The 22500-nt window shown below is 41.3% G+C and overlaps 2 protein-coding genes across 3 annotated transcripts in view; both read right to left on the bottom strand.

The window, feature by feature from the left end:
* LOC143276239 (uncharacterized) overlaps positions 1-11572 on the bottom strand; it is a 17478-nt gene extending 5906 nt beyond the window's left edge. Inside the window, exons 1-2 of one of the 2 annotated variants that reach the window (XM_076580713.1) lie at positions 11490-11572; positions 10818-11262 (exon numbers count right to left, since the gene is read on the bottom strand). In XM_076580713.1, coding sequence (XP_076436828.1) covers positions 10818-10950 — 133 coding nt within the window. In that variant the 5' untranslated portion in view covers positions 10951-11262; positions 11490-11572. Of the gene's footprint in view, positions 1-4415; positions 4609-10817; positions 11263-11489 lie in introns of those variants that run through there. The other variant, XM_076580714.1, reaches the window with a different exon arrangement.
* The window catches only part of LOC143276318 (uncharacterized), a 492860-nt gene that overhangs the window by 363182 nt on the left and 107178 nt on the right, over positions 1-22500 (bottom strand). The window lies entirely within an intron of this gene.

The following is a 22500-nucleotide window of genomic DNA, read 5'->3' as shown; positions in this document are numbered from 1 at the left end:
GTAAAAAAGTATTGCATATAATATTCACTTCATTAAAATATTGTAATTAGCCATTGTCATAAACACATTGATTACAACAATAATAATAATAATAATCATAATAGTAATAATAATAATGTAATAATTGATTACAATTGTAAACACAAATTAGCCTGTTAGGCTAACATTGCAATGGATTATACCGCACATTAATTAAGATAATATTATTATCACATAGTAATTATCAGTGTAAGTATATCGAAAGGCATAAACATTGCACCACCACGACGACAACGACAACGACGACGACGAAGAAGATGAAGAACAACAACTACAACAACAACAACAACAACAAAAAATAAGTAGAAGGAAAAGAGGAAGAAGCCCTTACGAATAAAACAAAATTAAATAGAATTTAAAAAAAGAAAAAGAAGAAAAAAAGAACACAAGTACGCTCCCGTTTGCGTACATATGCACGTGAGTGTATCGGCGATGCATGAGCGAATGTGTGTGTGTGTGTGTGTGTGTGTGTGTGTGTGTGTGTGTGATTGAACCCTTGCAAGTGCGTGTGTGGGGTGTAAAATCTACAGAGCTAGATATAATGAGAGAAGGAAAGATATATATATATATGTGTGTGTGTGTGTGTGTGTGTGTGTGTGTGTGTGTGTGTGATTGAACCCTTGCAAGTGCGTGTGTGGGGTGTAAAATCTACAGAGCTAGATATAATGAGAGAAGGAAAGATATATATATATATGTGTGTGTGTGTGTGTGTGTGTGTGTGTGTGTGTGTGTGTGTCGGAATTGTGATTGAAATTGTGACAGAAATAGAGAGCCCAATAGAGAGACAGACAGACAGACAGACAGAGACAGAGACAGACAGTCAAACAGACAGACAGGGACAGAGAGAGACAGAGAACGAGAAAAGAGCGAGACAGGGAAACTCAACTTCGACTGAAAACATGGGATGAGACAGACAGACACAGACAGACAGACAGACAGACCGATCGAAAGAGAGAGACAGAGACAGACAGACATACTGAGAGACAGAGAGAGAGACTCACCTTCGACTGAATACATAAAACCAAAGTCAGAGAGAGAGAGAGAGAGAGAGAGAGAGAGACTGACAGAGAGAGTGACAGAGAGAAACAGACAGACTGAGAGACAGACAGAGAGACTCATCTTCGACTGAATACATGTAACCAAAATCAGAGAGAGAGAGAGAGAGGGACAGACAGACAGACAGACAGACAGACAGACAGACAGACAGAAACAGACAGACTGAGAGACAGAGAGAGAGACTCACCTTCGACTGAATACATGAAACCAAAGTCAGAGAGAGAGAGAGAGAGAGAGAGAGAGTGGCAGAGAGAAAGAGACAGACAGACAGACAGACAGACAGAAACAGACAGACTGAGAGACAGAGAGAGAGACACACCTTCGACTGAATACATGAAACCAAAGTCAGAGAAAGAGAGAGAGAGAGAGAGAGAGAGAGAGAGAGAGAGGCAGAAACAGACAGACTGAGAGACAGAGAGAGAGACTCACCTTCGACTGAATACATGGAATCAAAGTCAGAGAGAGAGAGAGAGAGAGAGACTGAGACTGAGACTGAGACTGGGATATTTTATTCATTTAAGGCCTTGGCCCCATATGAAGAGGGGCAACAACAGAGTTAATAACCAATACACAGATGAGCACCACAGGTCCTCACAAAAATTATGATACAAGAGATACTCGCTGCTGAAATGCTTTGAACGGACAAAGTGCCAAGCTACGAACGATATTTTCATTGCTAGAAGCCATCAGTAGACCTAATCGGAACAAACACGGATCTGTATAATACTTCTTTGGTAAGAATTTCACACAAAGATGATACAAAGCAGGACATATCAAAACAAAATGAACTTCATCTTCAATAGAGACTTTGCACAATGGACATAACAAAGCAAATTTATTTCTATTGTTATAGCGAAACTGATGAACATTAATTTCGGTTATGCCAAATCTAAATCTGGTCAAGATATATCGTAAATAACGATCTAAATTCAGAGACAGATATTTCTTCACTAAATGAGTCGAACTATACTCTCTATATAAATCAAATATGTCACTATACTTAATGTGATTTTCCCAATCTTGCCATCTGCAGTCAATTAATCGTTGGCGGATAATTCGCACAAATAATTTTTCGTCACCCACTCCTTGATTAACTCAAGCATACCCAAAACCAAGTTCAAATAAACATAATCGTACATTAGAAACCCAGTTATTTTTTTCCCTCCAAGTCTAAATCATACAACATGCCATAAGCTTTTGGTGGCAATCTATCATTATACATTTTTAGTAACTTTAGCCAATAACTGACACATCTAACTGCAGAGTTAATATAAATAGGATACCTATTCGTCTCACCATAAACTAAGTCATTTGGTGTTCTCATACTAACCCCTGAAACTTTTTGAACCCAAACAAATGCACTGACTCACAATGCACAATAGCTTTTTTTATCCAGTCCCCACAGTTCTGATCCATATTGCGCAATGGGCTGTATTTGAGCATCAAAACTTTTAAGAAAAAGATCCGAAGAATTGCTATTCAATACAAACAATTTCCTCAACACAAATATCAATGCATTTTTTGTTCTACTAGACAGGTCTCTACATGCTGTTCAAAACTTAAACGAGTTGAAAAAAGGATTCCAAGGTATTTATAAGCCTTCACAACAGACAATGCAACACCATCAAAAAACCACCTTTCCCTTGCTGCCAAATACCCACCCCCCTTTCTTAAATACAATAATATTACTTTTATTCAAATTAACACATAACTGTAATCTACTTGATGCATTTTTTCAGGCTGTTTAGTTGAGACTGTAAACCAGTAACAGTTTCTGAGAACAAAACTATATCATCCGCTAGTAATAAAACAAACAATTCAAAATAATCAATTGTAAACATAGCACCATGCCTACCCTTCTCTATTACTTCTATTGCCAATTCATTTATGAATAATGAAAATAAGATAGGACTGCACACATCCCCTTGTTTCACACCTCTAGTACAATTGATATAATCAGTAAGCTTGTCTCCAGATCTGATTCTTGTTTTTACAACATTATGCATACTCTTAACACAGTTAAAAAGCTTTCCGCTAATACCATGCTTAATTAAGATAGGCCATAATAATTATGTTCCTGTTAATAGAATCAAACGCCTTTTCAAAATCAATAAAGGCAACATAAAGTTTGCGATTATAAGAAAACTGTTTCTGAATTAAGGCCAAAAGGGTAAACATATGGTCAGCTGTTGATTATCCTCGCTTAAAACCAGCTTGATACTCCCCAGTTACATTATTTTCCTCAACAAATTCCTGAAGTCGCCAATTAATTATTGTACTAAACACTTTGCTACTAATATTTGATAGTGATATGCCTCTATAATTATTTGTATCATTAATATTACCTTTCTTATATAATGGAAGGATAACAGCCTCACACCAGCTTTCAGGATAAATGCCCTCATCAAATAGCTTGGTGAAGAACTTTACGAAAAAATGTATACTTTGTTCACAAGAGGTTTTTAAGAATTCCCCAAGAATACCATCAGGACCCGCAGCTTTGCTGGGTTTTTTTAATTTTTCTTTCTTTCTTTCTTTCTTTATTTATTTATTTTACTTTTCTAAGGGCAAAAAGAACATCTTCGTGTGAAATAGAGCGATTCATAAAATGATTCTCCACATCTGGTAACACATATTCATCACTATCACATGATAAATCTTTATCAAATAAGGCTTTAAAATGACCAAACCATTTATCAATAGAAATATCATGCTTCGGCTGCTTCTTTTTAGAACAAATTTTATTCATATTTTTTCCAAAATTCTTGTTGATTATTAATAGAACACTCAAGACTGTCCAAAAGATTTTTTATTAAACAACTTTTGCTTTCTAACTAAAGTGATTTTATATTTTCTTCTAGCTGTTACGTATGAAATTTCATCATCTTTATCTAACGTTCTTCTACATTTTCTCAACAATCTATGAACCTTCGTCCTACTAATCCTACATTCCCCATCAAACCAACCCTCATTTCGTTTATTTTGATCCACTCTAATAGATTTTTTCATACATGCTGCACAGTCTCAGATACAGTTGTTAAACACCTCCAAAGCTTTATCAACATTCACATCATACATTTCTAAAGCGATTTTAAGAGAGAGAGAGAGAGAGAGAGAGAGAGAGAGAGAGAGAGAGACTGACAAAGACTGACAGAGACTGACAGAGACTCACAGTGAGAGAGACTCACAGAGAGAAACAGACAGACTGAGAGACAGAGAGAGAGACTCACCTTCGACTGAATACATGGAACCAAAGTCAGAGAGAGAGAGAGACACAGAGAGACAGACAGACAGACAGAGAGACAGACAGAGAGACTCACCTTCGACTGAATACATGGAACCAAAGTCACAGTTGTAATCGACTTTTCCCTCCACCATCCCTCCTATCACCAGCACCACCATCACCACCAACAGCGACATTGATTTTGCCATCACCAGTTCTTTTGCCAAAAATTCTCCCAGGTAAACAAAACTTCAAAACGCTTGGAAGAAAAACAGCAGTCCAAAGTGTAAAAAACGACAGGCGATTATCTGCAAGAGAAACTAGCGTTAAAGAATATTATGAATTATGTTCGCTTAATGTGTGATCGATGTCGTCTTATAACTGTTGATGTTGTTGTTGTTGTTTTTGTCGTATGAGTGTTGTATTACATATACTGCCACCGATAAATAAAGCGGTTAAGATAATATTTTGCGCTCACCACGGTCTTTGATGTGAGATATTTTCGATCTGCTGTAAAATTAAATAAGTTAAGGAAAAAAATAATCAAACTTATAAACAACATGAACCTGCACCTTTTAAATCTTTTTTTTTAAGTATACTTTCAGTCAACAAATATATTGTTTTCAGCTGTGTTTAAATTACACAAACTTCAGCCTTTAGCTCTATTAAAAGAATTTTAAAAAGCAACAACAACAACAACAGAAAACTGTTCCAAAAGAAGCAAAGCAGATATGATTGAACAGATGCTCTATACGTAAAAATTCAGGTCTGATCCTGACCGCTACTCTATCATATACAGCCTGCGTTAGCAGTAAGTACGACAGTGTGTGTAAGAGTGCAAACAAGTGTTGGACGAGAAATGGCGACCGGGGCCTTTTATGACCGGGGACCAAATTCTCCGGGGACACTCCGCCATAATGATCGTCACGTGAGGTCGTGGGAGACGATTTTCTCGCTATGGTGGGGGGATCGGGGTTGGGGGTTGGGGCGTGCGCGTGCGCGTGCAGCTAAAAGATTGACGGTGAATGTTTTCAAGTGGTGGTGGTGGTAGTCCCTACTGTAGCATTTAGTACGCGAGAGCGGTGTTGAATGGTGGCCTCTTTGCGTTGATTCTGCGAGTGTGATGGTAACTGTCTGTTATGCACGTGCTCATAAAACTTGGTTGTTTTGTCTTGTCCCCCCCCCCTCCCCTCCTCTCCTCCACAGACAGGTGCTCATGAACTGTCTAGTGAATGCTGTGTTGTGTGAATAAGCATGCCCGTGCGCGCGCGGGCGCGCGCACACACACGCACACACCCACCCACACAAGCACACACACGCACACACACCTACACACACACACACATACACACACAGACACACACACACACACTGAAATGTGCTACACCACCACCACCACACACACAAAAAAACAACAAACAAACAAACAAAAAAACACTACTATCATCACCACTACAAACAACAACCATCACCACCACCACCACCACCATAACCACCATCACAACCAACCACCACCACCACTACCACAAACATTACCACCACATTAACCATCACCACCACCACCACCACAGTCACCTCAACCACCACAATTAACAACAAACATCACCTCCACCACCACCACAGCAACCACCACCACCACCACCACAACAACAACAACAACAAACACCACCACAACCACCACAGCAAACACCACCACAACCACAGCAAACACCACCACAACCACCACCACCACCACCACAGAAACCACCACCACCACCACCACAGCAACCACCAACAAATATCACCACCACCACAGCAACCACCACCACCACAGCAACCACCAACAAATATCACCACCACCACCACAGCAACCACCAACAAATATCACCACCACCACCACAGCAACCACCAACAAATATCACCTCCACCACCACAGCAACCACCACAACCACTACCTCACAAACAACAACCATCACCACCACCATCACCGCCTCAACCACCACCACTACCACCACAACCACCTCAACTATCTCAACCACCACCACCACCACCACCACTCAGGTTGTCAGACATACTGTCTCTTTGTGTTCACCGACACAAGACAAAGAACAGCAGACAAACACGGTCATCAGATCTCAAGAGTACAGACACGGGACCTGTGACGGACAGGACACCTAATGACTCTCAACAGGTCATCACAACGCTTACAGCTACTGCTACCAACGGGTGTGACAGCCGAGCCAAGCACTGGAAACTTTCAATCTGAGGATCCTGGGTTCGGATCCAGGTCATGGCACTTGGTGGGTTAAATTAACTCTCTCCATACGAACGGCGAAAGAGACGACGTTAACAGCGTTTCACCCCAATTACCATCATCAAAATATTGCAAGCGGAAGGCTCTGACACTGAAGAAGTGAATGTTGACAAAGAATACCACAATTCTGACGACGGAAACTAAAGGTTGGGTCATTCAGACACCCACTGGACATCCGAGGGGTCTGTGTAGAGGAGAAGAGAGGACTGGCCGTACTGAGTGAGTTAAGGGTGGAGATTTTTTTTTTCACCCCGATATCAAGTCGACAGACGTGTACATCTGCAAAAATGAGCTAAAAATAGGTGGATAGCGCATGCCTTCTTTGAACCCCTTTGCTAACTGAAGCCAGTGGAAGTGTTCAATCAGCCATTTTGCTACTCGTGTCAGTACAGCGTGAAGCGGTAACTTCAGATATGTAGCCGAGCGCTCAGCTGGCTACGGTGACTGCTTCACGGAAAGATTCCACTTGCTCGCGGCGTTAGTTAAGCTGACATTCCTGTGTGTACCTCAACAGCAAGTTTGCGCTACGTGTCACTGCACTGTTTTCCTGTAAAAACTTTGGTAAATAAACCATTGGCAGATATCAGTCAAGACAGAACATTTGGCATGTCGTGGGCGCAAGCATAACATGATTTCATCAAAGATACACGGTTACAGTTCAGAAACAACACCAGTTAGCAAACGACTTCTTAACAGACTGACACCTGGATACGAATGTCAGTATGGCGTCCAGTTAGCTTCAGCTTTCCTTGCTAATGAGCGATCCATATATTTTTAGATCAGAGACCTGAACCCCTTTGTGTGTTCACGGCATGTAGAGGATCAAATATGTACGTTGCAAATCCTGTAACTCATGTCAGCGTTCAGTGGATTATTGAAACAAGAACACACCGAGCAAGCGAGAGATGAACATTAATGTACGTATGTATATCTATATATCTATCTATCTACACACACACACACACACACACACACACACACACACACACACACACATATATATATATATATATATATATATAGGGAGGTGTGCATACAATGGTACATGTGTGCTGCGGGAGAGAGAGAGAGAGAGAGAGAGAGAGAGAGAGAGAGAGAGAGACAGATTCAGATTGATGGTTTATTCATTTTAGGCCTAGGCCCCTCATGAAGGGGAAAGTGAACAGACAATAATCATATCATTTAAGACATAAGGATCGAAACAATGCAGCTATAGATATATCAGAGTTAGTCAGGAACATTAAGAAGTGAAAATGTCCCTGTATCTAAATGCTTTGTAGAAAAACAGAGACAAATTTCGCACAACATCATGGTCAGTATAAGACAACAATAAAACCAGTTTGAAGAGACAATGTTGTCGATAGTATCTGGGTCGAATAAAAGTTTCTCTGATGTCTTTCAGTACTTCACAACAAAGAACAAAATGAACTTCATCTTATTTTGAAGGTTTACACATAGGACAAATCAAATCAGACACTTTCACATTTTTGTATCTATACCTATGTACAGCCAAATCAGAAATACCCAATATAAACCCTGTGATTTACTTTATATGTTTATCAAGATTCAGAAGCAAATATGGTTTCACAACATGTGAGACACAAAATGTTCTATATAGCTCAAACCTTTCACTAGTCGAAATGTGTTGATTCCATTCCTGCCATCTATCAGACGTTTCGAAAAGCATTTATAAAACCTACTTCACAGCCTACACCTTGATTCAGCCACACATGTCCAAAACCATGTTTAAACAAACAGAGGCGCACATTTGATTTTACCCCTACTATCCAGTTCATATAACATTTGGTAAGCTTTGTATGGCAGTCTTGAATCTTCCATTTGTAATATTCTTAACCAATAGCGAATACAACTAACCGCAGAGTTAACAGATATTGGATATCGATTTGTTTCACCATATACTAAATCATTTGGTGTCAGAGAGAGAGAGAGAGAGAGAGAGAGAGAGAGAGAGAGAGAGAGAGAGAGAGAGAGAGAGAACGACACACGAACAAAATTTTGCGAACAAAAATAAAAAGAAGATAATGTCTATCACATACTTGTCCAGTTTACAAGAACAAGGCAACTGCTGTTTCAGCAACAACTCACATACCTCTTTCCACTAAACACGTTTTTGTCCTAAAAGGATGTTTTGAATAATTATTTATCACTTCGACAAATTTCTGGATGTTTCCATTTGTCATCTATCTTTGATTAACCAAGATTTTGCTATAATGAAGCATGCTTTGTACTGTTACAGGGACGTTTAACTCACTCAGTACGGCCAGTCCTCTCTTCTCCTCTACACAGACCCCTCGGATGTCCAGTGGGTGTCTGAATGACCCAACCTTTAGCTTCCGTCGTCAGAATTGTGGTATTCTTTGTCAACATTCACGGCTTCAGTATAAGAGCCTTCCGCTTGTAATATTTTGATGATGGTAATTGGGCTGAAACGCTGTTAACGTCGTCTCTTTCGCCGTTCGTATGGAGAGAGTTAACCATGATTTTGCTATAATGAAGCAAGCTTTGTACTGTTACAAGGACGTTTAACTCATTCAGCCCTGTCCCCAAGCACTGCTCTGGCATCAAAATGTGTCTTGTTAGAACAGCTTTCACATTTCTACATATGCAAAAACCGCAAAGAAAGGGAATAAACTTCTTCAGTATTTCCGGGTGTGCCCAAAGGTAATTTGGAGACGAAGAAAAACGAGCAAAACAAAGGTACTTTGGAAACGAAGAAAAACGAGCAAACAAACAAACAAGCAAACCAAAACAAAACAAAAGTATGATTTCTACGGGTAATTTTCCCCCCGCAACAATATGGCGTGGAATCCAGCCGAGGCTGCGAAGTCACCACTGAGGGTTGAATGGGTTAAGTAGTACTTCACTCTCAGTCGGTCAAACAAGTCTGTCGTTGCTTTTCTTTTTCCCGCCCTTTCTGTCAATTTCCTCTTTAGTTTGCCCAGTGTATGTCATCCCATCTTCCTATGCCTGCCAACCCCCCCCCCCTGCCCCCCTATTCCCCCTCCCCTCCCCACACACCCGTCTTCATCCCCCCCACACTGCCGCACCCCCCATGCCCACGCACACACATAAACACTTTTTTTGTTGGTGTTGTCTAATATCACTGAACAATGAAGAGACATTAAACTAAAGAAAGAAAGAAAGAGAGAGAGAGAGAGAGAGAGAGAGAGTTCACAGAGAGAGAGAGTTCAGGCACAGAGAGAGAGAGAGAGAGAGAGAGAGAGAGAGAGAGAGAGAGAGAGAGAGAGAGAGAGAGAAAGATTCAAGATTGAAGACTGCCTAGTCTTCCAATCTGTCCTTGTGACAACAAAAACAGTAACAATAAGACACAACAATAATAACAATGGTAAATACTACTACTACTACCACTACCACTATTACTACCACTACCACTACTACTAATGATAATTATAATACTAATCAACGGACCATCATCATCATAAAAATGAAAATATAATGAAGGGAACACTGTCACACACTCACACCCACCCACCCACACACACACACACATATGCACACACTCATCCCCAAACACACACACCCTTATGCATATACATATTTGCACATATACCCACATGCATGCATATGTCTACATGCACATACAGGTATGTATGCATATGCATGCATAAACATAATTAGGTATCAAATCACATTGCAGTACGTTACAGATCATATTGTAGTACAATAGCAGATATTGAAAAAAGAAAAAAAAAAAAAAAAAAGTAAAGGGGTTATTAAGACTGTTAAATTAACTCTCTCCATACGAACGGCGAAAGAGACGACGTTAACAGCGTTTCACCCCAATTACCATCATCAAAATATTGCAAGTGGAAGGCTCTTACACTGAAGAGGTGAATGTTGACAAAGATACCACAATTCTGACGACGGAAGCTAAAGGTTGGGTCATTCAGACACCCACTGGACATCCGAGGGGTCTGTGTAGAAGAGAAGAGAGGACTGGCCGTACTGAGTGAGTTAATCACCACACAGAATACAGGAAAGAGGCACGACTGAAATGAAAATATATAAACAGAGCAGAGAAACATAGTTATATCAGAGAGAGAGAGAGAGAGACAGAGAGAGAGAGAGAGAGATGAGTGGGTGTGAGGAGGAGACAGACAGGCATACAGACAGAGAAAGAGACAGACACTGAGACAGAGGCAAAGACAGAGACAGGACACTTACCTTCCACAGAGAACATGGAACCGAAGACACACTCGTAATCAACTGCACCTTCCACCTCCCCCTCCATCATCATGATCGTCACCACCACCACCATCATCATCACCACCACCCGCAGCGACATCACTTTCACCATCGTCTACTCTTGTTGCAATTAAAAAGAAACAGAAAGAAAAACAACAACAACAACAACAACAAAACACGTGGATCCTACAACTGAAGCTAGATGTTCTAATCACCAGTGTGAGTTAACGGGCAGTTGCTCACTCACAAGAGAAAAATGGAGTTTGAAAAATCACAGGGTAAGTTCAACCTTCTCTGTGCCTGTTGTCTATATTATTATACTGTTTTATTTTTTAATGAATGGAAGGCTTGTTTTCAGTTAAAGAAACTGTGTAGAAGTGAAGAAGTTAAGCCACTCAGCAAAATCTGTGGCTTGAGATGTTTTCTGTGCAGTACAATGTCAAAAAACCCCACAAAACAACAACTAAATGCATGTATGAGTAAACTGTCTTGCTTTTAGAAATGTGAAAAAAGTGCTCTCTCTCTCTCTCTCTCTCTCTCTCTCTCTCTCTCTCTCTCTTTTCTTTACAACAAGCCTACTTGTTTTAATGCTGTTGTATTTTCACACTCTTAATTCAAAATCCTAACAGAAGAAAATTGTTCAAAACATACAAAGCAGAACTAGTTTCTGTGTAGCTAAAATCCAGCAGGTCTAATCCTAGCCCCGTTCCTTGTTTGGATGACTAATGTGTGTGTGAGAGAGACACAGAGAGAGAAAACAAGCGTGCAGTGAAAGAGAAATGGCGACCGGGGGCCTTTTATGACTGGGGGCCCAATTCTCTAGGGACCACTCCGCCATTACTACCGTCACGTGAGGTCACGGGAATGTTGTTTTTTTTTTCTTCCTTACAAGGAAGCATGCGTGGCTGAAAATTTTTGCTGGTGACATTTTCGATTAGTGTCCACCCACAACTGTTTGGGGGAGTGGTGTGAGTGTGGTGTCTAATTGGTTTTGTTCCCACTTTCCTTTCGCGTAAATTTGAAGTTGAATGGCTATTACTCACATGAAGCTTGTTTTCCTGTTTCCCTCTCCACAAGCACGCAATTTTAGGAGCGCCCTTCTCTCCCTCACACACACACACACACACACACACACACACACTTATTCCCACCCACCCACGCCCTTGCCACACAACACAACATCACACCTTTTCCCATCCACTCCTAAAGAAAGGCTTACACACGTACATTGCTACCAAAAACCGGTGTAATGGTCTCAAATTACCCCCTGTCGGATTTTACCCCAGGGTCAGTCTGAGCTTGCCACGATCAACACCTCCAACTCCCTTTTTGGAAATTCCCGCTTTCAAGATAAAAGGAAGGACGGAAAATGGAAAATAGTGAATTAAAAGTTATAAAATGTTCAAGTTTTTCGATGAAAAAAGTACATATAATGGACATGTGCATGCATTTCTTTAAAGAAACAAGAACGTATTTTGGAAACACCTGTTTTATAGCATATAGAGGATTTTATTTTGGCAGTGGAAACTCATATCAGATATAGATCTTCAGTCAAAACCAGATTTATATAATGATAAACTCAAGACTGGAACAATAAATTATGGACACTGGGTTAACAGAGGGGTTTACTGTGTTTTACACTTCTTAAACAACAATAGAAGATTTCTTACACAAAATGAATTCATCAGAAAAATATGAAAATAATGTACGTGTTGTGTTCTTCTACGGCTGTTTGATTCCATGATATACATTCAACAGGTAATACTTTATGTACCAGCAAACCAGAGTACACATGGAATACCCGAGGCATTAAAAATAATGTACTCAATATCTAAGGGATCAAGGCATTAAAAATAATGTACTCAATATCAAGGGATAGAGGCATTAAAAATAATGTACTCAATATCAAAGGATCACAGGGATACTATGATGTCTTGGCATCCAATGATACACTTCCGAATTCTTGTCACAAGTGGTTTTGAGAAACTGGGAACAAATATAATTATGTTGAAAAAAAGAATTCATAAAAATTTAGAAAATGCAAGAGATAAAATCAAAGTGGTTAAAGCTTCGCATAATTATTACACCTAGTCATTTGGAGCAAATGAAGTTTTAAAAGAAAATGATCGCTCTAAAAGTTTTCGGTTAAGCCTAGAAGATTTGCTGTGTTATGGGTGCAAAATTAAAATCAGTGGAGTTTATAAACAATAAAAAAAACAAAAAACAAAAAAAACCCCACCTGAAATCATTTCAAGGGGGAGGGTCTGGCCCGGCACTGCAGTGTAGTCAGAACGGTAGCTGGAAGCCATCAAGAACGACCTCCACGCATTACCCAGAGAGCAGCAAAAATGTCCTGGTGATATTTTTCTAGTTGAAAAACCACCGAGGCAACCATGTGTTTGTTCTGTATTGTCCATGTATTCTGTGCGGCTTGTTCATGAGTAAAGAGGCTATGCCAGTCTTGAATAAAAGCTTATTTGTGTTTGCACATTGCTTCTGTCTTTGCTGCTGTGTGCACATGTCAGATGATCGGTATAAGGAGAGACCCGGCGCTTCCTTTTTTGAGGAAGTGTCTGGGTTTGTTCCAATGCACCTTTTATTTACCCGTGTGCTAGCTGAATCAGTAGCGTAAGCAGCATTGACTTGGAAGTTGTGTACCTCGTGAATGGAAAGAGTTACCACTCTTTATTATTTGTCCTGGTGATATTTCGCAACCGGTCACTTAACAATCGAAAACTGAAGCTGGTGCCACCATCTCCCACCTGTCCCTGTAAACTGGAAGACTAAACAGCGGAGCACATTCTCCTAAAACTGTCCCCCTGTACAAACAAGGCAAGACAAGATGTGTGGTTTGTCGACACTCCACTCAAACTGGTGCCATCTCCCCCACGTGCCCCTGTGGACATGAAGACTGGACACTCCACTCACGAGCAAACTATACGTGTGGCAGAGATGATGAACTATACGATGAGCCGGGAAAAAATAACGTGACGGGTGCGGTGGTTAAGTAGTTAAAGCGCTGGATTCTCGTCCGAGCTTCCCCGAGTTCGATCCCAGCCGCACCTGATGGGTTAAGGGTGGAGATTTTTCCCTATCTTCCAGATCACGTATGTGCAGACCTGCTCGTGCCTGAACCCCCTTCCAATGTGTACGCACACAGAAGATTAAATACGCACGTTAAAGATCCCGTAATCTCTGGGATATACACATCAGAACCATCAAAATGATGATGGTGGATGTTTAAAGAAAGAAAAAAAAGAAAGAAAGAAGAGCCTTCGGTGGGTTATGAAAAAAAAGAACATACACAGCATGCACACCCCCGAAAACGGAGTGTGGCTACGTCAATAACGGGATGGATAAATCAAATGGTCATACACGTCAAGTGTTACACGTCTGTGTTAGTGTATGTGTGTGCGTGACTGAAACACGACTGAATGACACAGGAAACGAATGATAAGCGACCAAGGGCAGCTCTCAGTTGGCTCTCTACCCAGGTAGGCAGCCTGTTGTACAAATGACTACGTGTTTGTAAATCGCTTTAACCCACTCAGTACGGCCAGTCCTCTGTGCCAGGTGGTGGTGATGGTGATGGTGGTGGTGGTGACGATCATGATGATGGAGGGGGAGGTGGAAGGTGCAGTTGATTACGAGTGTGTCTTCGGTTCCATGTTCTCTGTGGAAGGTAAGTAAGTGTCCTGTCTCTGTCTTTGACTCTTGTCTCAGTTTCTGTCTCTTTCTCTGTCTGTATGCCTGTCTGTCTCCTCCTCACACCCACCCATCTCTCTCTCTCTCTCTCTGTCTCTGTCTCTCTCTCTCTCTCTCTCTCTGTGATATAACTATGTTTCTCTGCTCTGTTTATATATTTTCCTTTCAGTCGTGCCTATTTCCTGTATTCTGTATACTGATTAACTCACTCAGTACGGCCAGTCCTCTCTTCTCCTCTACACAGACCCCTCGGATGTTCAGTGGGTGTCTGAATGACCCAACCTTTAGCTTCCGTCGTCAGAATTGTGGTATTCTATGTCAACATTCACGTCTTCAGTGTAAGAGCCTTCCGCTTGCAATATTTTGATGATGGTAACTGGGGTGAAACGCTGTTAACGTCGTCTCTTTCGCCGTTCGTATGGAGAGAGTTAAAGTTTGGTCTCTAACCCAGGATAGGCGCTGTATAAGTATCCATATCATCATCATCACCATCATCATCATTCATCGCAAGGACTGAACTGACGGGGTGGCTGTGAACGCCAAGAAGAAGAAGAAGAAGTAGTAGAAGAAGAAACAAGAGAGGCACTTATAAAAAAAAAATCCAAGCTTTTTATGTATTGAGTATAATTTCAAAATGTAATGTTTAAGATGAGAAAGATCAGTTTAAAGCAAATTAACTCCCCTAGCATTAATTAGAGTAATTTCCCTTTTTTACTGTCTGCACCAAAACGTTTGCAAAATAAATAAAACTTCCATGCTTAGCAAAAGAAGTTCCTGTTTGAACAGAAAATGATAATAATGACTCTCTTGTTGTTGGGTCAGAATATCAAAGTGCCAAGTTTAGAGAAAACAAAAAATATAAATATAACAGTAAATGCGGTTTGCATATAATTAGGCTTCCTTTTTTCTTTTTTTTTCTTTTTTGTGCCCATCCCACAGGTGCAATATTGTTTTAAACAAGATGACTGGAAAGAACTGAATTTTTCCTATTTTTATGCCAAATTTGGTGTCAACTGACAAAGTATTTGCAGAGAAAATGTCAATGTTAAAGTTTACCACGGACTCACAGACACACAGACAGACAGACAGACAGACACACACACACACACACACACACACACACACACACAGACAACCGAATACCGGGTTAAAACATAGACTCACTTTGTTTACACAAGTGAGTCAAAAAGGTAAGGTAGGTAGGCCTAATTGCGAACAGCGTGTAACTGTGAATGGTTCGTGTACTGCCCCACTTGGAAGCGTACCTGCCACGTAACACATTTCACAATCTAACGTCTGCTTCGACGTCGTTGTTGATTCCTTTAACTCACTCCATACGAACGGCGAAAGAGACGACGCTAACAGCGTTTCACCCCAATTACCATCATCAAAATATTGCAAGCGGAAGGCTCTTATACTGAAGACGTGAATGTTGACAAAGAATACCACAATTCTGACGACGGAAGCTAAAGGTTGGGTCATTCAGACACCCACTGGACATCCGAAGGGTCTGTGTAGAGGAGAAGAGAGGACTGGCCGTACTGAGTGAGTTAATGAATCTTCATTTGCAAGAACCAGTCAACACCAGCTACTTCTGGCCATTTCCGCGCTCTTTCTTCACTTCGTGCACCATTGTCGACCAAGTTCTCAAAAGTGCTCTCACAATCCTGAAATCAAGAGAAATCAAGCAAATAGGACTTGAACTTGGACACAATTTTAAATAACTGATTTGAGTAGATGTGTTGAATGAGTTGTGCATTACCAATGCTGGGATAATTTTAAAAGCATCTTGGTGACATATCGGAATGTCAGTTTTGACACGAATCTCCAAAATAGTGTCGTTTGCAATTAGACCATGGGTATTTGACGTGAGTGTATTTGCACATTTACTGAGCGCTCTGAAAATAGTGTGTTTGTGTGTGGTGTGTGGGGTCTGTGTGTAGATGTGTGTGTGTGTGTGTGTGTGTGTGTGTGTGTGTGTACGTGTGTGTGTGATCAAAACCAATAACTCTACAATCTGGTGCGATGTTCCATTAATATGTTATATCTAATGAATTCAAGACCAGCTTCTCTGGACAATGGTCTTGCCCTTTCGAATTTACCATCAGACACCCCTGCTATTTCAACCGTTAACAAAAACAACAAAACACAACAAAACAACAACAAAACAGGTTGAAGAGAAAGAGCAGACGAACTTTTCCTGATGTATCCAATCTGAGAAAGCCTTCAAAAAAACAGAAGAACTACATTTTGATGATCGTACAACATGTTCTCTGTACAACACACACTTTGAGTTGTGTCGCTTCGAATGGATCGGTCATCATGGGGCCTACCTACCTACCCACCCTAGCTGGCAGTCATGTCCAGGCCGGGCTCCGCGCGGACCTTTGGGACAGAGGACTGTCCGAGTGATGGACAGGGCAGCTAATGGAGGCCAGCAGGTCATCATACCGCCCCATCCAACCCCTTATCGCTCAGGGACTCTTGGAGCAGACAGGACGTCAGCAAAACGCTAAAGAACAGGAGAGCTTTTAGGCGGGTCCACCAATTCCCCCTTTGAGTTTTTCTTTTAACTCTCTCCATACGAACGGCGAAAGAGAAGACGTTAACAGCGTTTCACCCTAATTACCACCATCAAAGTATTGCAAGTGGAAGGCTCTCATACTAAAGAGGTGAATGTTGACAAAGAATACCACAATTCTGACGACGGAAGCTAAGGTTGGGTCATTGAGACACCCACTTGACATCCGAGGGGTCTGTGTAGAGGAGAAGAGAGGACTGGCCGTACTGAGTGAGTTAAGAATGTCACTGCGTTCCGAGAAATCCATATACACGACACAACAAATGCTAGACATCTAGATGCTGACCAGGTCCGGGATGCATGAGACGAGCATTGCAGCGCTAAGTTTGCTTCGAGTTAAGATGTTTCTATGCATGATATGGAATTTACTGAGGAGTTGGAAACATTCTTAACCCCTTCAGTACCAGGGGGGAAACAGCAGAAAGTGGTATTTCAGGTCATAAATCATTATCCAAAACAATAAGCCTAAAACTGAGAAAAATAGTCTGGAGATATACCACTCTAGACAAACTGTGTGAATTTTCAGCCTTCCAGAGCTATTTCTCTTTTTTCCGATGACGTCATCAGTGATGTCACTATGCACGTACGTAATACGTTTATGGCAGTCGCGAAAAGCAAAACCTAGTGCTGCTAAGTTCACTCATGCAACCCACCCCAGTAGAATAACCCAACGCTCTAAGTCAGGCCTTGAGTGCATACGTGTTTCTTGGTGCACACATCAAAGTGGTTTTCTTTCACATAATTTTGCCAGAGGAGAAACACTTTCGTTGCCGTTTTTGACTCACTTGTGTAAACAAAGTGAGTCTATGTTTTAACCCGGTGTTCGGTTGTCTCTGTGTGTGTGTGTGTCTGTGTGTGTATGTGTCCGTGTGTCTGTGTGTCCGTGGCAAACTTTAACATTGACATTTTCTCTGCAAATACTTTGTCGACACCAAATTAGGCATAAAAATAGGAAAAATTCAGTTCTTTCCAGTCATCTTGTTTAAAACAATATTGCACCTCTGGGATGGGCACAAAAAAAAAGAAAAGAAAAAAGAAGCCTAATTATATGCAAACTGCATTTACTGTTATATTTATATTTTTTGTATTCTCTAAACTTGGCACTTTGATCTGATATTCTGACCCAACAACAAGAGCAGTCATTATTATCATTTTTTGTTCAAACAGGAACTTCTTTTGCTAAGCATGGAATTTTTATTTATTTTGCAAACTTTTTGGTGCAGACAGTAAAAGGGAAATTACTCTGTAATTAATGCTAGGGGACTTCATTTATCAGAGTCTTGAAGGCCTTGCCTCTCTTTTTTTTTTTTTTTTTTTTTTTTTTTTTCTCTCTAGTGCGTGCTGCACAAGAGACCTCGGTTCATCGTCTCACGACAAGACGCTCAGCTTGATTTTCAATTCACACTTGGGAGAAAGGGCTAGACCGGGATTCGAACCCAGACCCTCACGGACACTGTGTAGGCAGATAAGCTTTTTAACCATTCCGCCACCTCCCTTGCCATTTCCCCTTGCAAAACCGCTATGATGCAATCCACTTTGAGTAGAACATCAAAAACAGATTAACAAGAAATCTGTTTTTTTAACTCACTCAGTACGGCCAGTCCTCTCTTTTCCTCTACACAGACCCCTCGGGTGTCCAGTGGGTGTCTGAATGGCCCAACCTTTAGCTTCCGTCGTCAGAATTGTGGTATTCTTTGTCAACATTCACCTCTTCAGTATAAGAGCCTTCCGCTTGCAATATTATGATGATGGTAATTGGGGTGAAACGCTGTTAACGTCGTCTCTTTCGCCGTTTGTATGGAGATAGTTAACTAGCAATTGAATCACATGAGATTCTCTTTTTTTATGTCAAGTGCAAAACTGTTGTGATATATTCCTCTTGGAGTGTAACACTCAAACAAAGGATGAACAAAGAAATCTGTTTACAAACCAGTCGTTGACTCACGTGAGACGATTTTTTCCAGCTGGTTTCGCGCACAAAATATTTGCTATGGGCACGAGAATATCTTACCCACAGACACTATCTTTTAATCATCTGCTAGAAACTCTGTATCGGCCACACAGAGCATTGCCCCTGCAGAACAGGCAGCGAGACAACAGAACATCTGCTGCAGTCCTGCCCGCTCCACCAAGCGCTCCGAGAGAAAACCTGGCCCGACCCCATCCCAGCGGCCCGGAAGCTCTACGGAGGACTGGAGGACCTGCGACGTACTGCCGCCTTCATCGAGGAGACGGGGGAATCTATCTGATAAATGACGAACGAGACAACAACAACATCATCTGCTAGACCTTGTCACTTGCCAGCACAACCGCCAAGTCAGGAATCCGTGCAATAAAAACAGAATAACTGCTGTCTTCGACTGCACTGAACATGAAAAGAAAAGTACCGAGGCTCGATTTTTGAGGGGGCATAAATCTCGCACAGCACACCTACGTTGCCCGGCGGCAGTGTGGGCAGCTGATGTCACCTTACCAAGATCACGGAGACTGAGCAGAGGATTCCGGGTTCCCTGATGGAGTCTGTCGGCCCCTCCGTGGTTTATCCTGGGGGCCACAGAGCTGGCCTTCCAGAATACATCAACACTATGATAGAAGTCTAACATAATCTGTGGTTCCAGCTATTACGGTGCTGGCCAAAAATCTGCTCCGGTGTTACACGAGAATTTACTGTGCCCCCCCCCCCCCCCCCGGCCCTCTCCTCCGTCCCCCGTAACCCCCCCACCCCCCTCCATCCACAGAAAAAAAGAAAGAAAAGAAAAGAAAAAAGTATGTCTCCCCCCCGACCCCCCCCCCCATGCTGGTAGCTAGGGCCAGAGAATATAACTTGTAGAAGATGCTGTGTTATAAATCTAAATTATAGTCCATGTTTCTCTTACTTTACAGCTTCCTGATGAAGCCCGGGGGGTGGTGGGTGGGGTGGGGGGGTGGGGGCGTAAATTGGAAGAACAAGTTTGAAAATAAATGTTAAAACACACACACACACACACACACACACACACACACACACACACACACCAATAACAAACAAACAAAAAACAACAACAAATAAAACAAAAAAAACAAAAACAAAAAAACAACACAGCATACGTTAGTCACACCCCCGAAAACGGAGAATGGCTACCTATATGGCAGGGTAAAAATGGTCATACACGTAAAAGCCCACTTGTGTACATACGAGTGAACGTGGGAGTTGCAGCCCACGAACGAGGAAGAAGAAGAAGTTAGTCACACATTAGTTGTGATTATGATATTATGGTTCCAGAATATTTATACGACAAACAATCTAGATATATTCCACATTATATCCCTCAGAAAAAACAAACAAAAAAACAAAACAAAAAACCTCAGTGCTTTTCGACTTTTAGGAAAAATTTAAAAACCCACCTGTTCCAACTTGACCTCGCATGATGCGAAAGAATGTGCGTTTGTTTCTCTTTTATCATATGTGTGGTGATGTGTTGTTGGGGGGGGGGGGGGGATAAATCGAACTGTGCTCTGAGCCTGATATGCAACTGAGGCAAAAAAAGGACCCCCCTCATCCCCTCTCCCCGCAAAAAGAAAGAGGAAAAAAAAAGGGTGGAGAAGAGGGGGAAAAGGAACAGAAGGGAGGGCGGAGGGAGATAAAGCAAGCAAGAAAGAAAGGAAAGAAACACAATAAAACAAACAAACAAACAACAACAACAACAAATATTACCTCTTAACATGGACGACCCGACAAAGAATCCCCACCCCCCACCTGTTCTCCACGGACGCAACTCCCAGCAAAAACGAAAACTGAGCACTCCCCCAAGGCACGCAGTGCCTGACCAATCACCATCTTGTTGGCTGACACCGTCGTGGCCTCGACCAATCAGATCGTGCCAGACACGAGTCTCCTGGCGAGGGTAGACAAATCACGTGACAAACCCTCGGCCGAGAGTATCGCTTCCCGTGGTGGGTGCTTGAATTATGCATGTTGTGGTTGAAGTTTTACGTTAGCTTGGCTACAAAGAGAAGACGAGAGTGGCAGAGAGAGAGAGAAAAACATACAAAAAAAACAAAGGATGTCGCAGGCGTCAGACAAAGTGGGGGGGAAGACGTAAAAAAAGAGTATGTAAAACGAACATACAGAACATAAGGGAACCTCACCTCACCTCACCTCAGGCCCATAACTAAGTAGTCGTTGGGGGAAGCCTGAGGACCTAAGGGAACGACAAGACGTTATATAAGACTGCATCAACTGGACTGTGTATGAACATTTTACTCTTGTGTGCTGTGTTGTAGTTCTGTGATGTGCTTGTGTAAAAAAAAAAAAAAAAAAAAAAAAAAAAAAAAGCATCAGTTGGTTTGATGTGATTATCTGCTCGATTTTTATTTTTTTTTAAATTAAATTTTTTTTTTTTTTTATAATTCTCTATATTGCATTTTATGTCTGAGATGCATGTGTATATAAATGCATATCTTACCAACATAATGTTATTTCTGTGTATGATTCGTTTAGTCGTTTCGTTTATATATAAATTTTCTTTTCAATTTTCGAGTATCAATTGCAGTGTAGCATGTGTTCTATTGGCATACCGTGTACAGCATATTATGAAACCGTGGGCACCAGATAAAAAAACAACAACAAAAAAACAAACTTGTGTTGTTCTGTGGAAGAAATTCCCATGCTTTCTTGTGTGTCCTTATCAAACATGTCAACAATTTCTCTTTTGGAGATGATTAAGTATTTTCGTACCTTGTATTATGTACAGTCAACAATTAGGATGGAGCATGGACACCCGTGCAAAATCATTATGAAGTAAAATGATATATGATAAAATCTTTTTAAGATACTATTACTACCACTACTACTATTACTACTAGTAATGATAATAATGATAACAATAATAATGATAATAGATAGCAAACGAACACGAAAATCACTATTTGTATTTGTTTTGTTTTTTTATCACAACAGATTTCTCTGTGTGAAATTCGGGCTGCTCTCCCCAGGGAGAGTGCGTCGCTACACTACAGCGCCACCCATTTTTTGTAATTTTTTCCTGCGTGCAGTTTTATTTGTTTTTCCTATCGAAGTGGATTTTTCTACAGAATTTTGCCAGAAACAACCCTTTTGTTGCCGCGGGTTCTTTTACGTGCGCTAAGTACATGCTGCACACGGGACCTCGGTTTATCGTCTCATCCAAATGACTAGCGTCCAGACCACCACTCAAGGTCTAGTGGAGGGGAAGAAAATATCGGCGGCTGAGCCGTGATTCGAACTAGTGCGCGCAGATTCTCTCGCTTCCTGTGCGGACGCGTTACCTCTAGGCCATCTCTCCACACATGAAATTCACGAAGAGGACCATTTAGCAAACAAAACAAAACAAACAACTAAACAAAGACACCAACGAG

Source organism: Babylonia areolata, chromosome 31, assembly GCF_041734735.1.
Source record: "Babylonia areolata isolate BAREFJ2019XMU chromosome 31, ASM4173473v1, whole genome shotgun sequence".
Taxonomy (NCBI): domain Eukaryota; kingdom Metazoa; phylum Mollusca; class Gastropoda; order Neogastropoda; family Buccinidae; genus Babylonia; species Babylonia areolata.
The sequence above is the reverse complement of the archived record's forward strand: the minus strand, read 5'-3'. Positions and strand labels throughout refer to the sequence as shown.